Source organism: Leptosomus discolor, chromosome 9 (genome assembly GCF_034619465.1).
Source record: "Leptosomus discolor isolate bLepDis1 chromosome 9, bLepDis1.hap2, whole genome shotgun sequence".
Lineage (NCBI taxonomy): Eukaryota > Metazoa > Chordata > Aves > Leptosomiformes > Leptosomidae > Leptosomus > Leptosomus discolor.
Window position 1 is genome coordinate 5,748,741 of NC_141399.1, and position 17,241 is coordinate 5,765,981.

Consider the following 17,241-nt stretch of genomic DNA (forward strand, 5'->3'; position numbering starts at 1 on the left):
TTACACCCATCTGCCTCAGGATACATCCCCTCAATGAAATGGTCATGTTCCTGTCTCCCTTATACCAGTATACACTGTGCTATAGCAGCAATTACTCATATTAATTTCCATCTCATCAAGTCTTCCACAATTTTTGCTATAAAACCCGAGAGGTTTTCAAATATTTGTCCAGAAAGGTCTCCTGTAGCAGGTGTTCCTTGGCCTGGAGGGGTCCACGTAAAGGACTTGTTTCTCTCACCTTTCCAAATGAACCAAACTGAGCATTTAAAAGTGCAAATTGTCCCGTAACATACTATATATTAGTTTATTTTAAAAAGCTCTTGAGTTTAAGGTACTTTCCACCCACCTAAATGGCAGGGCAATACAGAAGCATCTATAAAAACAGCACACACAGAGGTAATGGAGAACTTGGCCTGTGGTGGACAAAGCATGAAACATCATGGGAGGATTTTCTGCTTGAAGCCAGACTATACAAAGGCACATATAGCTCATATGTTACTATAAAACCTTAATAAAGCCTGGACTTTAATTTTGACTGGGACCTCTAAGAGTTTGCTGCTGGTAGAATGGAAAATGGCCAAAGTGTACTGCTACATTCAGAGGCCCTTTCCCAGCTTGGACAGAGTTTTCATGGCTCCAGGGTTAAAGGCTGGGTCTTTCAGCCTTCCCCATTCCAGCACCACGCTATCATCCTCTCAATTTTATTTCACACTTGCCCTTCACCCTCTTCTCCCAACTTTGTCCTCCTCGTCACTTTTTAGCACAAAGTAACATACCTCCTGCTCTCTTGGAAGATGAAAGACATGTAGTCTCTCTCTTTACTATTTAGTGGAAATACGGAGCATTTTTAGACTCATCAATTTGTGCTTCGTGTACGTTATCAGTGACCTCTATGCTAAACGCCCTTTGCAACGCTTTTCAAGGTTTTATTCCATCCTTCAGTCTAAGCATATTCCCAGACATTCACCAATCTACAGCGGCACTGAGTGGAAAAGTGAAACAAAGCCTCACATCTCCCTTTTCAGAACAGAGAGTTATAGAAAAAACTATCTAGAGTATCCATGAGGTAGAGCTATGGAGAGTAAAACCCTACTGTCTTTGTGCTGCTCAGAGCCTCTGCAGCATACAGACCATTTGTCAGTGCCAGTTTGAGGTAGCCTCTATAAACAGGCTGTTTTGCATTTGAAGCACTCACAGAACATGAAGGTTCAGCTAAGAAACCATGCATTTTACATGTAATCACCAGGATAATTTGACTGTATATCATGTACCCACAACTTAATATTCTACCTACAGATGCATGATCAAGAAGAGATTCCTTAACTTTGACAGGGCACATCACATTATACTTATTTTATTATTGGAAATGAACACCCCAGGGTGCAAAAGGGAGGAAAGCCAGAGTTTCATCACAGTTTTGGGTTTTTTTGTTGTGTGGTTTTTTGTGTGTTTTTTTTTTTTTAAAAAAAAACACATTTATTGCAGTGTGGAGTATTCCAAAGCTACAGAGCGCCACTTGCCAGTGGACAAGTGACTAAATTTTACCTGGATTGTGCAAGAAATAAATAACTGCTCAATCTAATGCTGTGCTGTGGAAAATCCACACTGGAGAATTCAACTTCTAGGCACCCAGTACAAGCCCTCAAGTAAAAAGTCACTTTAGGTAGTGAAATATAACTCTGTAAATGCTGTACCCGTGGATGTAACAAAAACTCTCCTGGCTACGGCTACACATCTTCCCTTAGACTCAGGGCAGGTTCTGATTTGGGCCTCCTGACCTAATATTAAGCACACAAGGAAACCTTGACAGTTTTGATGCTCGCTAGGACCAACAATGAGGTTTTTTTCCTCTGCTTTGATGGTTATTACAACCTATTAAAGTTTCCTGTTCTCCAATTCTGCAAAGACTTGAATACACTCCCAGTTGAGCAGACCAGAAAAATATACCCTTGATTCTCAACTAGCACTTGATACAGTACATTTATCTGGCAACTGATTGATATCACAAGTATTTTGGCATTATGGTGGGTTTTTTTTATCCTCCATATAAATGCCCTGTTTCACAATCTGGAAGGAAAAGGAACAAGAGATGGCCCATAGCTATTTAATAGCTATAAAATAAAACCTATAAAATAAAAGTGAAATGAATTATCAAACCATAAACTAAAGTTCGGTGTTTAAAATGGGCCATGGCTTTAAAAATTCAATTACAGCTTTAATAGAAACAAGTTTACTCAATATTTTAATGACCTTCTCTCATAATGTTTTTTCCTCCTTTGCAAAGCCTGGCATTACCGAGGATGCATGGCAAGCCTGCCTTTCCTTTAACTACTTTAAGATTGATTAGGAAACAGAAATATTGATGCATTTATCCAAAATAACTTAATTAAATGAAGCAAAAAATAGCACACAGAAACATGCCTCAGTAGAAAACTGGAGTTGATAGAGATTAAAAAAGGTTACATTTAATGTTCCTGGATTGAAAACATTAGGACTGTTAATTGAATGCCAGCAACAGAGAATACTCTGAATATGAAAGTCACTTAATGTTTTCTTAACTGACTGGTGGGCTATTCCCTGAGGTTCAGGTTTGGTAACCTCTGCAGATTTGCTTGCTACCAACACACAGAGGGGTCCTACATGGCATCTCAGCTGAGAGCAGCAGATGAAGAGATCATTTCAGAACAGTAACCTGCATTATCTTTGTTGAAACACAGATATAAAGCCAGGTTTGCGTTTACCTTGTTTTGTCAAATTTGTATCATCATGGTTTGGGGGATATCAGTGATGCTGTTTTCTTGCACTCCTGGAGGCTGAGTGTAGACTCAGTCCAGCTTCTGCTGGTTTCAAGGAGAGCTTAAGTGAGGAAAACCCTTAAGGACAAGACTTCAGGGGCTGTTATTTCCAGCAACAGCGGATTTCAGGGCTGTGGTTTTGAAGAGGCTTTTCTTGTCTGCTTTACTTTCTTTGGGATACATTAGGATTTTAGAAAAATCTCTAGAAAAACAGGGAGGAGATGCTGAACGAATTAGAAAGAACTTTCTCTCGTTCAATTTGGAAAAATCTCGTATCTTCATTTTAAACCATGCTTCTGAAATGCACACTAGCGTCAGGTCCAAGTTGCAATTAGAAAGGTCTAGGCTGATGTGCGTGGAGTCCAGCTGGTTTTATTAGGACCCACCAGGAGCTCTATAGCCTGCTCTGACAAATCCAGTTGAAGAATCAGCACCACTGATAAATGTAAAGCATTACAGGTGGAACAATACAGTAAAAATAGGTAAGTGTTTCTGGGAGAAAGAGGGGAACCGCATGATACATGATTCTCAAAGCTGCATCCAAGAGGAATGGAACAAAGATCTTAAAATATTACCCTTAGATTTTTTCCCCCTTGTGGTTGCAATTATTCCCAAAGTGCCCTGCTTAAAATAGGTTTTTAAACCATGCAAGACTAATCATTGCAATTTGGAGATGTAAGTAGGCACTTACCATGCAATTCACAATTAGCTAAAGATGGTAGAAGAATCTCAGTCATGTTGGCACAGGAGATTTTAAAAAAACAGAAGAAAACATTTTTTTCTTCCAAGAATGACATGTGATGGGAGAGTAGAGGAAGATAATTGTCATAACAAAGGGAATATGTTATTATTTATTGGTCACACTTAAGCACTGGGATCTTGGATTATAGTATCTGGTGACAAATGCTGCTTGAAATTTTGTAAATATTGCTTAACAGGTAAGATAACTGAGTAATTCTGAATGTGCTCTGCAACCCACACTTTCAAAATTCAGTTCTGGGAAGCAGTGCAACAATTTCGTTTTGTCCTACAGAAAAAGTAAAACACAACATCTGAGCACCCTAAAATCTTGTTCTCTTCAGGCTTCACCCTCCGCTTCCTATCATTGGAGCAATATTGCTGGTAACTATGGCAAGAGAATTTTTAAAGCCAACTAATAACCTTAAGATTTTAGTGCCTTCAAAGTATCGAGTAGTCCGTACTGGCCCCCTGCCCTCTGTGCTGCTGCCCTCAAGCCTGCCCAGCACTCAGGTGTCCCCACTAGAGACCACTCAGCCTTGTTGCAATGGAGGTAACAACTGTCATCTCTGCAGACCTGCCCTCCTGGGTGATGATGGATTTCACCCTCCTGAGCTCAGAAGGGTTGCAGCACTCAGCTCCCCACAGGGTTAGACCTTTTCTTTGCCAAAGTGGCAGCTGTAAATAGACTTTTAGGGTCTAAATTCTACATCCTTCAATATTTAAACTTGTGTTTAGGCAAAACTTTGACACAATTATCTGATTTGTCATTAATTCCCTTTTCGTTTTTCTTCCTCCTCTTGCAGATTCACTGGGTTACAAACTGCAGTAATAACCTTTCCAAACCATTTTTTCTTTTTTGCAAATCTTTTGGTTTTTTTATCACTCCACTAGTGCAGGGATGCTGATCATCCCCCTCCTTCCCTACTCCACCCAGCCCTAGAAGTGCATGCAAACAAAAAAGGGGAAAAAAAAAACCCTCAGCACTAAGTTGGCTGATTCTGGCAGCAAGACAGATCTAGCACCACACAGCAGGCAGGCAGAGAGTGCACTGCTCATCCTTTCGGTTTTGTCAGTGTATGGGAATGCTGGACATCAACACACAGCGAGGAATTCGGCCGAAAGCACTCCTCCTTGGTGTCTGAACCCTGCTGCTTTCACCCCCGGTTGGAAGATACAGGTAAAAAAAAAAGATAAATGCTTTAACTAACTGGATTTAGTGAAAATATAAAGCAGTTAGAAGAAGCTCGGACAGCCTAATCTTATTCCTAGCAGGCAATGGAAGTAAACCACAGTGTACGGGCTGATAGCTACTGTATACATAATACCCTCAGGTACTGTAACTTGCATGTGATTCTTCGCATTACAGCAAATAAATTGTCGCAAGTGGCAGTAAAGATTTTTTTTATACACTTTGTTCAAGTTGCCTTTATAAATATTTATCGTTATTTATATAATTATACCTCTCTGACAGCAGGTTTCACAGCAAGTTTGAACCACAATAAACAGGCAGACTGGATGCCTCCTTTTTAGCCAGACCATACCTATTCTGTGTGTTATATGTACATCTATTACCAGCATGCTATGAGTATATCACCCATTCATTTCATAATGCAATTTATAGTTACATTACAGAAGAGTCCATCCACAAACAGCAACTATGTAATATTGATAAAGCATTTAGGAACAGAACATAAATTTAACGACTCATATTACATAGTATCAATAATCTGCAGAAAAAAATGTGTGTAAGCAAGCACAATTTATTATAGCAGAAACCTAAACAGACAACATATTTCTTTGTCAGAAACTTTCTTTAAAAAGAGCTTGACATCCAAAAATTTTTTTCTCCCCCACAGATGTCAGAAGCTAAGACAGACAAGGTAAAAATCAAACCAGCAGAAAGTTTTGAACATGACAAGCAAAATATTTCTTGGCTGAAGAAAGGTATGTTACATTGAGTTATTAGTTACTGTGTTTGTGTTTGAAGATATTTCTTATTCATTAAAAATTCTTCCTTGAAGAAAAAGGCATAAGAATACTTTATAGGCTTAAATATGGCCAGGAATTTCTACCACACGGGTTCCATAGCTTGACTTCTACGAAACACACATGTACATTTGCTTATGGTGCAAAAAGGCCTAAATTACCCAACTTTAGAGCAACCTGAAAGCTGATTTTTCTAATATCCTTGCATTCCTGGGGAAGTTTTATTTAACCTGAACTATAAGTCATCAGGAAGTCTTCATTCTAATGACATGTTTTTATTAACTCAAACTATTACTGAATTGGATTAATATTTGTTTAGAATTCTCAAACACAAGTAAAAATCAACGGTGAATCTGGATTTGGTGGTGTGTTATCTTAGAATAAAGTCGCATCAGTTGTCAGCGGTTTGTGAAATATAGACTCTCAGAAGTAGAGATGTTATGAGAAAGTATAGGGAACCTTCTAGTTTTAGAAGCTGAAAAATGAAAGATATTAAGTAACTCATCTGCATCAAATACTAGTATTTCAGATTTGTTAAGCTGTCTTAGAAGAAAAAGACATATGATTGTAAAGATTTTCTTACCTCATATCCCTGTACACAGAGGGAAGGGTGTTAAGATATATTTCTTGCTGAAAAAATTGATTTGCCAAGGTAGCACAGTTTATTGCAACTTTATGTATATTTGTTGGTCATAGCAGAGTCACTTGATTGTATTTCATACACAAGAACAGGAATTAGATAGTCTCAAAGCAGACACTTTCAAGATGCACAATACAAATTAATATTTATGATTAGGTGCAAATTATGATTTAAATGAGAACAGTTTATTCTAATCCTAAAAAAAGCATTTTGGGAAGACTCAACAAGTGACCTCATATTTTGAAAACATTAACTAGGGCCATATTGAGGAAAAGGCTCATTTATAAGCACTATTATGTCATCTGTAAAATATGCATCACAATTCTAAGCTCATGTAGTTAATTGTACGTTAGATCTTTTAGCTGCAAGGGTTCACAATAAGGTAGGCCTAAATTAGTGTCTGCCTCACAGTCTTCATTGTTTATGCAGCACTTCTGCAGAATTAAAATCACACACTCGGGCAGAGCTGACTGGCCAAGAAGCAGACTTTGTTTGGCTGGACACCCAAAATCCTCTGCTTGCAAGGTGTCAGCTAACTTGAGCGAAAATATTTGCAGTTTGAGCATCACAGAGCGCTACAGCTGAGTGAGATCCAGCTCTGATCCCACAAGATAGCATTGCACTTCAGCTTGTCAACAGCAAACACGTAACTAAATTGAGCATTGATTCCATCAGAAGAGAGTAGAGCGCAGGACATTTGGAACTTCACAAAAGGAGTCTAAAGGTACAGATGACTAACTGGCCCATGTCTCTGAAAAGAATAAGACCGATGGCATGGGCCCTAGGATCCCATAGGGCTATTCATCCTCTGGTCCAGACCCACACCAGTAGCCAGGTGACATCTCACACCCTTATGTTCCTGAGTGCATTTCACTTCGTGATGCTAATCCACAAGGTTTTATTTCTCCCCTTGCTAAGGGGAGACATCATCCAGAGTTCCCAGATCATTGCTAATGTTTTGATTGGTTTCTACTTGGAGGAGCTATAATCTCTTTCAGAAAGAGACAAACGTTGTCTATTGGCATCCGTTCTCTCTAAAGTGGCATAGAGCAGAACTGGGATTTGAAGGTCTTGTACAGCAGCTGAGTCAATAAATAGTTAAAATGTGTCTCATAAGGAAAGCAAATTTTACTTGCGATAAGAATATGGACATTATTTTATCTTATATTGAAGTTTGCTTTTTAAAAAATGTGATTGTTTCTTTGCTTTAAGCACTTCTGTGGTACATAGTGGGTTTTTAGAATATGGTGAACCAAATTGTCTGTAGCAGAAGCTTAACTTCTATGTTTAAATGTTTTAAAAATACCTCATGTATAGATTTCAGGCATTCCAATAAACAATGAATTGTGGAGAACAGACTTGTCAGGCACAGTAAGAAGACTATATGTTCTTTTAGCATCCAGTTTTAAAGAAAAGTTATTTTTATTCATGGTTTTGTATTGATTATTTGTTCCTTCTAAAAGAAACAATCATGAACCACATCGTATCAGAAATAAACAAAAAGTATAGACTAGGCTGTGGATTTAATATCTTTCCTAGACTTCCTTTTTTCCCTAATGTTTTGCAAAGTAGTATCTTATGGACTGGTAGTACAGTGGGTCAACAGCAAAATAAGGTACCTATGACTTTTTCTTGGCTTTCAACATTAGAAGCTGTTTAATCAGGACAGGGGAGGGGGGAGTTTAATCTGGCTGCCAGTTACTTGTCTTCTACTTTTTTTGGAAGAAGATATTTTGCTTCTGTCTTGAAGCCTATAAAAGTGGAAATCAAAGCCTCATTTTGAGAGAAAACTTCCTCCACAAAGCAAAACAGAAACCAAACCAGCCTTGTGAGAAGTACTAATGAAGGGTTGTGCATATAGGATTGTATCTTACCGTATCAGCAGGAAGAGCTTAAACGCTCCTGCTCACGCCTCCACCTCTCAGTGGGTCATTTGCACCCACTGCTGCGCTCCTGCAGCCCTGCCACAAGCGCACCAGAAGACTGACCAGAGTTAAAGACGACACAGGGGAAAAAACTCAATGCTGCACAAGCCAGCACAATCTTGGAGAGAAAAATCTACACCACCAGGTCCCTAAACTGTGGGGTTTTTAATGGACAACAGCACATTTGCCCTCTCCTTTTATTTTTTGCTTATCCTACAAGCCTTTTTTTGGTGAAGGGCCTGAAGAGAAGGGTTAGTAAAAATGTAAACGGTGAAGCAGACGTAAATGTGTGCTCTAGGTTTTCTAGCCTTTAAGAAAACCCTAAAACACCTCTATACCTCCTAAGGCACTTAGCACTTGTCTGGATGTGGATGACACGAGAGGCTCCCTGGGTTGAAACTGTGAATGAGAATGGTGAAGTGACCACAGTCCTATATTATACACAAGCAATCTTTTCTGATAGTATGGTATGTTCCTTGGGACTATTATTTCTAAAGATGACACAACATGAGAAAATCTGTGTTTGGAGTATATGTATCAGACCATCACGTACAAATCAACCAGAACCATTACGAATGAACACTGAGAATAGGCAGTTGTTTGTCTGACCTTAGCACTGATGAGAACCAACTCAAAGAAAGCCTGGGATATAGGAGTTAAGCCAAACAATGGCTCTTAATTTGTGTAGGAGTGGAAGCAGTTATCTCTGCTTGCTTCTTCCCAGGGGGAAGAGCTCAGTGTTGGAGATGGGAGGCACTTTTGGATGGAGATAGAGTTCTCCAGGCCAACACCTACAAAACATGAGAGTAGAGTGAAATGGGTTCATTTACAAAGAAGCACTTGCAAATTTATCTGCATTTCTGCCCTGAAAAACTAAAGCAGGAATCCTCAGCGCACACAATTATCCCCATACACATTTTGCTCCGAAGTGCACAAACTGGTATGAATGACAAAGTGTATAAAATACGAATATGCATGTATAAGTAAAGAATTGAAGGTAACATTAAAGAAATATCCTCTGCATGGGCCTGTGTCCCCACCTGTTTCATGCACCCTCAAGATGTGCAACAAGCAGAGCATCACACCCCAAGCAAGAAACATCTCTGTGGGCTCCTAATCAAGAACAATTATGAGAGGGTCCTGCGAAATCTGGAAGCTACACAAGACATGCCTTTAGAAATGCAGTACCCAAGGGTAAGTACCACTGTCAGGGGCTGACTTGGGGATGTTCTCACCTTGCACAGCACAGCCATGACCACAGAGCTGCCTGTTCCACAGGGACTGGAGGCTCTTTCCACCTTGGTGGTGATTTAGTGCCAGATTAGCAGCCATCTGGTGGGAAGGGAGGTCAAAGCAGAGCTAAATTCACACCAGCCTCCGCATGTGGCTTTTGGAGTTCCTTACAAACAAATCTCTTGGTATCACTCGATGATTACAGCCATATGGGAGCAGGCAGGAGCTTATCTGACCAACATAAAGCTGTAAAAGGTGACACTGATTTTGCACAGGGACCAGCAGTGATCTGTTCACTCTTTCTGTATCCATTGCCAATGCAAGGCAAAAATGTCTGAGGGCCTAATACTGCCCTCCTACGGTTTCCTTCAAAACTGGCCATGGCAGCCTAGGAACACAAATCCAAGCTGCACAAAAATGAAATTTCATTTCAGGATATTTTCACACAAAGACCTCCTGTTTTATGCTGCCCAGCTGTGTACACAAATGACCTCCATATATAACTTCCAGTGAAAAGTTAATGAAATGGCTTCCTTGCTCTCCTGCCAAAAACGTAACTGAAATTCTAATCGCAAGACTTTCACCAAAATAGCCCCTTTCTGCACTAAAATTCTCATAAATCAGAAACATTTTTGTCTAAAATAAGCCTGTTTTCATTGTCTTTCAAATAGTAAAAAGCTTAGCCCCAATTCTTTAATCAGCTGCTCTAGCCAGCAGATTTTTGCTGTAGGGTGGAATTCAGCCCTGTACTGAGGGTCAGTACAAGGTCAGCACTTAAACCATAAAATAGGGCTTAAGTGGTAAATAGAGCCTCTGTTCAGGATTATATTTCACCCCTCCAAGGACTACAGTTCGTATGAAAAGGGAGATTTACTCATATCATAGACCTGGCTGTAGTGACATTATTCAAATAATACCTTACCCCAGAAGTAATCCTATTGGATGAGATTGTGCCACATTTTTTAGCAGTACATCCCTGAAATCCAATACAGGAGCAGACTATTCCTGACTGTACCACACTGAAACATCCCACAGCCTGGTCCTGGACTTGTATTCCTGGGGGTAATAGCAAAACCTTCTTATGTCGCTGCACTCAGAAATGCCTTTTCCTCAGCACGTCCCTCTCACTAGTTACCCGGGGACTTTAAGAGACTTTTACAAGAAGTAATAAAGCAGGAAAGACATAATGCCATGAGACTGGTTTTACAAGAGAGTTGTCCTGGAGACACTCAGGGAATTTCCTGGTTCTTTCACAACCTTCCAGCTTTTTACCTGGTTTGCAGAGGCTGTAGTAAAAGCACGAGGCTTGTGCTTTTGCTGAGATTATACTCAGCAGAGTATCTTGATCTGACTTGCATCCCTGCATTTAGAGAGCTAAATGACATTTTTAGAATTTCTTTCTAAAGTAGTCAATGAATGCAATTTTACATACACACTTGGACACTTGTTTCCTGAATTTTGCTGACTTGGGTCCAGAAGCTTTTTTCACTCTCTTCTTCCATCCTGAATTGGTTTGAAAAGCTTTATAGAAGACTGATAGCAAAGAAATAGCTCTCAGTTTCACGTAACAGAAAATGCCAAATGCTTATAAGATGAATGCTGTAACCCAAGCAGACTGTTTCCAGATAAGAACACCACACACAAAAAAAAAATCTTACATTTGAAAACTGATGACAAGGATCCCAGGGGGCTCAAATTTCTGGAAGATGCCTTGTCAGCTTCAGAACTATGACCAAATGAATTAATCAAGACAACCCTTCCTTTAAGTTGTAAAACAGCAGATTTAAAGACTCTCTTCCAATGGAGAGGGAGTATATGAAATCTGCAATGGTCCCAGCTCATCACTCCTAATTATAGTTTTATAAACTAAGTGGTCTTTGATCTTTGACCTGGAGGGTCCTTGGAGATGTAAGACTTTGAATACCACCACCAAAGTGGAATGAATGTACAGTAAAGACAGTGGCACTTCTCTGGGTGATAGGGCGAAGTTCAAAGTCACATTCCTATGCTGAATATTTACTGTAAAAATATAAGTGAAGGTTTACTTAGGTCTGATTGCCTTAAGTAAATTTGTTCCACAAAGGAAGAGAAGAGTCTATTTCATTCAAGTCCTGATGCTGGGGAAGACCTGAAGATACTATTTCATTCACACCTGGAAGTTTTCCAGACCAATTCTGTTCTTTGCTGTACCTGGGCAAAATATTCAGAATGTTGCCCTCAGTTGTGTCAGTAGAGAAAAACATAGAATACAGACAGTCGTTAGTTGTTGGTTTTCTCAGCAACACACGTTACAGCAGAGTCCACATATCCAAGGGCCTCCATAGCGCTTCCTACTTAAGGTGTCGAACTGTGGTGCATGGAAAACCTCAGCCTAACTGTCAGCATCAAAATAATCGGTAATTCTATTAACGCAACAGAGCTGCATTGGCTTGCGAAAGATTTCATTTGTCCTATGTTTAAAATAGATACCTGTAATTGTCTTTGGGCATCAATGAGGCAGGAGGAATGAAGAAACCTGTCTCATTTTTACCACTTCAGTTCATAGAGGGAAAGGTCAAATGCCAAATCAGTCTCCTAGATCTAAGGCAACAAAGAAAGATGCCTGTACTAACCTGGATGATAAAGAAAATTCAGTACTACGAAAAGCAGTATTTCAGAAGCTTCGTAATTTTTAGTGTTTGATCGTATAACTGCCCCCTATTAGGGATGTTGTTGGCCTTAGATTTCAATATATGTATCACTTTCACAGAACAATTTACTTCTCAAGGTGGAAGTGGAGCCCAATGTTGGTTTCTTTACTTGACTTTACCCTACATTTCTGAAAGCTCAAAAAATTAATTATTTGTATTCCTTCTAATCTGGAGTAGTAATGTAAATGTCCTCACAGTTATCATCAGTTTCTTCTGGAGAGAGACAGTAAAACCTTTGAATCTAATTGGGTATTAGATGTTTAAAACCTATGAAAAACAGACATTTCAAACCTATTAATGAGCATTTAGTTCATTTATAGAACTTAATTCCTTGATAGAAATCCCATCAAAACAACCACCATGCAGGCCTGATTTACTTTCACCCTGAGCTTGAAGGCAGGATAATCGTGGATGTAAGGTGTTCAGTGCCAGTTTTCAGAAGGTGTTTTATAGGCCTGAAAGATTATACTCTGATACATAGAGCCAGAATGACAGTCACATAGAGGTGTAACAAAATCCTTACTACTGAAGGAGTTCCATGAAATATTTAGGTCAAAGACAATTAGATTACGAAAAAAAATAGGCCTCGCCTCATCTCATTGAGTATTTGCAATCATTCTGCACAGTACAGCTTCTAAGTACTCAAAACAAAATGCAGTGGATGGGCTAAGTCCTGAGCATCGCTTGTTGTCTATCACTTGTGAAAGATATTACAGGAAAAGTTAAGAGAAAGACCAAAAGTGGAATTAGCTTAAATATTCACTGTTAGCTGAGGTTCAAAGGAATTATTTTTCCATCTATTTTTAAATAAGTATTTAGAACTAAATCCAGATGGAAAGATACTTAGACATTAAGAGTAACTGCTCTAAACATCCAATAATAAATATTGGACATAAACTCCTTATGTGAAAAGCTGAGTCATTCACAAGTAATTTCTGTGACTTCAGATCTGGACTGGCAGCACATGATTGTATGAGAAGACTCAAATTCACACCTTCCAGAAGAAAACTTATCACCAGCTATCTGATACTCTATGTAATATCATGGTTTGGAGATTCCCAAGTGTCTATGTCTGGATGGATTACTTAAAGCTCATTGCTCCAGAGAAGAAAGGACACTATAGCCCAGCAGGTAGGACACCTGCGCAAAGGTCAGAAAGTTGGCTCTAGTCCCTGCTAGAGAGATTATTCAGCTATCTAGTAAAAAGTGGAACTCTAACAGATGGTCTCAACACACTTCTGAGTGCAGACAGAGAGGGATTTGAGCCTGGACCATGCTCAATCCACCAGCCACTCTCACCAGCAGGTATCTCACTCACATAGGTGAGAAGGGACTAGAGCATCTCCTGCTGCTCTGCCTCAGGACTGGTGGCTAGTGGAGATGCCCAATGCAAGTGGAGCAGACGTAAGTATTAAGTGTTCCTTCTCTCCATTCCTTCCAGTAGTTTTCCTACTTTAATGCCTCTTGTTTCCTCTCCCATCGGCTTATTGCTCCCAGCCACCTCATCTTTTGCATATGCTGCACAGAAGGTTGAATCTGGGACTCTGGTGCCTGCTGGGCAGAAGGACACATGCAAAATTCAGGTGCTGAAGGCCTCAGTGTCAGGAGAGTTTCTTAATAGCTCTTACTATACCTGAGATTCAGCTCTTTGAAGAAAATTGCACAAGGCCTCTTTACCACCTGAGCAATATTTAAGCATTACAGGGATCTTTGTTATCCCCATAAACTAAATTAATTTTTATTTTATAGGAGTAACACAGTCTCTTAGGGTCTCCTGATTATATAGTCTCATTCTAATTTCAGTCTTTAATCTGAATAAACATGTTAGAAAAACACAGACACAATTAACTTAATCATAAATTCAGATGGATTGTTTATTATCTGTCTACTTAATGTGCTTATGATTGCAGCAGTTAAACATGATAATGTTTTCTTCTCTCACACATAAATGAATATACACAGTAGAAAAATATGTGCAGGAAGAGAAACTTCTGCCTGAACACATCAGCAGGCTCCAAAGATAGAGAGTAGATGCACTGCTCACTGTTGTGCTCTACAGGAAAACACAAACATTGCCATGATAATGTTGAGACATCCGAGAACTGATTACTGACAAATTATGTTGTTCCTGCTGAAGCATGTCTACATGCAGTTTCAAAAGAAAAAATGTTATTGCAGCAAAGATGCAGATAGGAACACTATTTGGCTATACCTCTGCACTATTAATTTAAAAGCAGAAGTTGTAGATTTTTGGTAAATAAGATTACTTGAGTTCTTCAGAGTAAAATACAGGTCAAATCAATATCTTCCTACTGAAGCAAACTCAGACATCAGATTTACAGAGGAGAGTTTTCTGCTCTGTGATCTTCTTAAAGTTTCCTTAAAAACCAAATTGTCTGTTTTGTTACACACCCGTCGCAACTAAGACGTGCCAAAATGCTATCACGTATCCACAAATACTTGGATGCCAAAATTAAAGTTGGAATATGATTCTTCCTGTTCCCACAGCATATTGAAAGTAAATAATTATTTCAAGCATGTGTTCAGTTACATTAGTGATCATTACTCAGACGTATCTCTGTCATTGGAGTATTTTTTTTAGTGGCCACGTACTCTACCGCGATGAAGTTATATTTGGTTTTGGAATATTCAAGTTTTAGCCTAAGGTTAAACCAGATGATCCTTGTGGTCCCTTGCAACCTGGTATTCTATGATTCTATGAAATTTAACACATACTACACTTTGCCCCCCCCCAACAAGAATCATTTTTCTTTGTTGCCTCACTCTTGGTTCTCAGATAGAGCAGCCCTAGCCACATGTTCTTATTAGGTATCATTAAAGCTAAATTCAGACTAGTGTTTCCTATCTCTACCCTTCCTAGAGTTTCTGACTGCTGTGTGTTGGCAGTCAGAAAAAGGGTCTTCGAGGTTGACTTAACTCTCTTAACCCACGCTTCTTGCTGGCCCTCTGCATGACACTCACTCTTACTAAATAGACCTTAGAAATAAGTTGACAGGAGTCTTAGAAAAACAAGAGTGCATCCTCAGGTAATCACAATTTTGTAGGGCTGCTTCGTGTAACACTTCTATCAGATGCTGTTCTTTCAGCTTTCCACCTTGTGAGCTGCACTTGCTCTGCCCACTCCTTGAATACCGAAGTAGTCTAAACTAGAACACTAAACTAAATCACAGCTTCTCTGTTGTTGTTTAACAGAAGCCTAACATGCTGGGCAATCCATGGTGTTACATGTGTAATAACTCTGAATTAGACTCAGTCCAAGCTGAAGCTTGATGGCTTTTAAGATTGTCGTATAGACATACCACCCATATTGACTGCTGGACCTAAAGTTACATCATGGCTGACAGATTAGTCGGTATTCCTCACCGAAAAGAGTCCACTGTGATAGTACGTGGGCAAAGGGGAAGAAAGGGGAGGATGAAAGAACGGAAAATCAAAAGTCAGTTTAAGCCTTTCCACTTTGCTTCTTCTCAACAATTTCCCTCATATATAAATATTACAAATCAAAACAAAAAAACTATGATAAATTTTTTTCTTAATTAAAAGAAAAAGAGAAATTGTATGTTACTGGAATTTTAAGTCTTCAAAATCCATGCTTATATTCCAGGACTTGGCAAAACAATAGAAGAGATGCTGAGAGGCAGAAGTCAAAAGAATCATAGGAAAAAAACAATTAGGCACCTGGTAATCATTCTGGTTAGATGAAGTTGTGACAGATACTTTAAATATTTACTGTTTTAAAATATACTATTGTTATTATAAAATGAAACATGTAAAAATTCTTAAGCATAAAGTATTTGAGTTATATCCATTTCAGCTTCCAGCTAAGCAATGATTTTTTTTTTGTTTTTCCTAGTTTATTTATGATTTAAATAAATAGCCTATGAGCTTCAAGCAGTTATTCACTTGACTCACAGTTTTGGTCCCTAACTGTATGATCAGCCCTGTTCCATCGGAGATGGTAATCACTAAGCAAAGAAAGTCCAAACAGCAATAGAAACTTTCCAGCTGTCACTTGGAGGGAATCACCAACAGTTGTAGAAGGATAGTACAGTCTCCACACCTTAAAAATTTTTCATGAAAAATAAATAAAATCTAAAACTAAGCAGTGTTTTTTACAGTATGACACAGCAGTATTACTTGCATTAGGCCAATTTACCACTTATGATAGCAGTAATAGCACTAAAAGCCAATAAAAGCGGTCTGTTCGTTCAGAGATTGGTTTTTATGGCTTATTCTAAATATTATCAAGTGAATCAAAAGCTGTCATTATAGTGTCTAAAAAGCCTTCGTACCTTGTAAGCAAACAGTGTGACTTTGACAAATAATCATTAATATGCCTGTGTGAGACCAAGGCTAAAAAAGAAAGAAAAAGGAAAACCCAGTATTTCACTTTACATAAATCATTAAGATCATTTCAGTTAAATTTCACCCAAAATAAAACAGTTTTATACATAAAATGCCATAGTTTTCCCAAGTCACTTTTTCTTAATCTGTGAACATACTTTTTCATAAGACAAAAAACTTGTCAAATAACTGAACAATGAATGATTGAACTATAATGATATACTCTCATCAGCTTTGGGAAAACAAAGGATGCACATGTCTAGGTAGCACCTTTTGGGCCAGCATCTGACCTCATCTTCCCTTGGCTCCCATCCTACCTGTCAGAAGCCCCAACAAGCACAGCACTGCTCCTTCTCTTCTAGCTTCACAAGAGAGGGTATCTGCCCATAGAGCTAAAAGGTGGAATTTCATTTATCTTTTGTTTCATACCTCACTAGTTACTCTTGCAAGAAGCTCAGGGGAGAAGAGCCAAGGCTCTGGCAGCAGTGTCCAGAGAGTGGTCTCTAAAAGTGCCCTCATCTGTTTCGGACCCCTGTGAGTAGGCATTACCTAGGCTACCCAGGGACAGGGTAAGATGGACAAGACTGAAACACAGCAGGCGCTTCAGGACATCCAGTGGGATGGGATATCACACATGTGGGAAGCGTGACCACGACACCACGTAAGAGGGTAGGTACTGGGAAGGTTGAGCATGGATTGTACAACAGTTCCAACTATATAATCAAGGCTTTTCTCAATTAAAGAATTTGGACTGTTAAAACATTAACGGCACTAACAGTAAAATCTTAGCTGCACACACACTGTGTGCCTCCTTCTGCCTATAGAAAGATTTTTCAGTGCAATGTCAGCAAGAGGATTTGGGAGCC

General features: G+C 39.1%; 1 protein-coding gene across 2 annotated transcripts in view; it reads left to right on the top strand.

Moving 5' to 3' along the window:
- Positions 1–5,392: 5,392 nt before the first annotated feature.
- Positions 5,393–17,241, top strand: part of MDFIC2 (MyoD family inhibitor domain containing 2) — a 43,980-nt gene continuing 32,131 nt past the window's right edge. For both annotated transcript variants that reach the window (XM_086470523.1, XM_086470521.1), the window contains exon 1: positions 5,393–5,480. In XM_086470523.1, coding sequence (XP_086326649.1) covers positions 5,393–5,480 — 88 coding nt within the window. The remainder of the gene's footprint in view (positions 5,481–17,241) is intronic.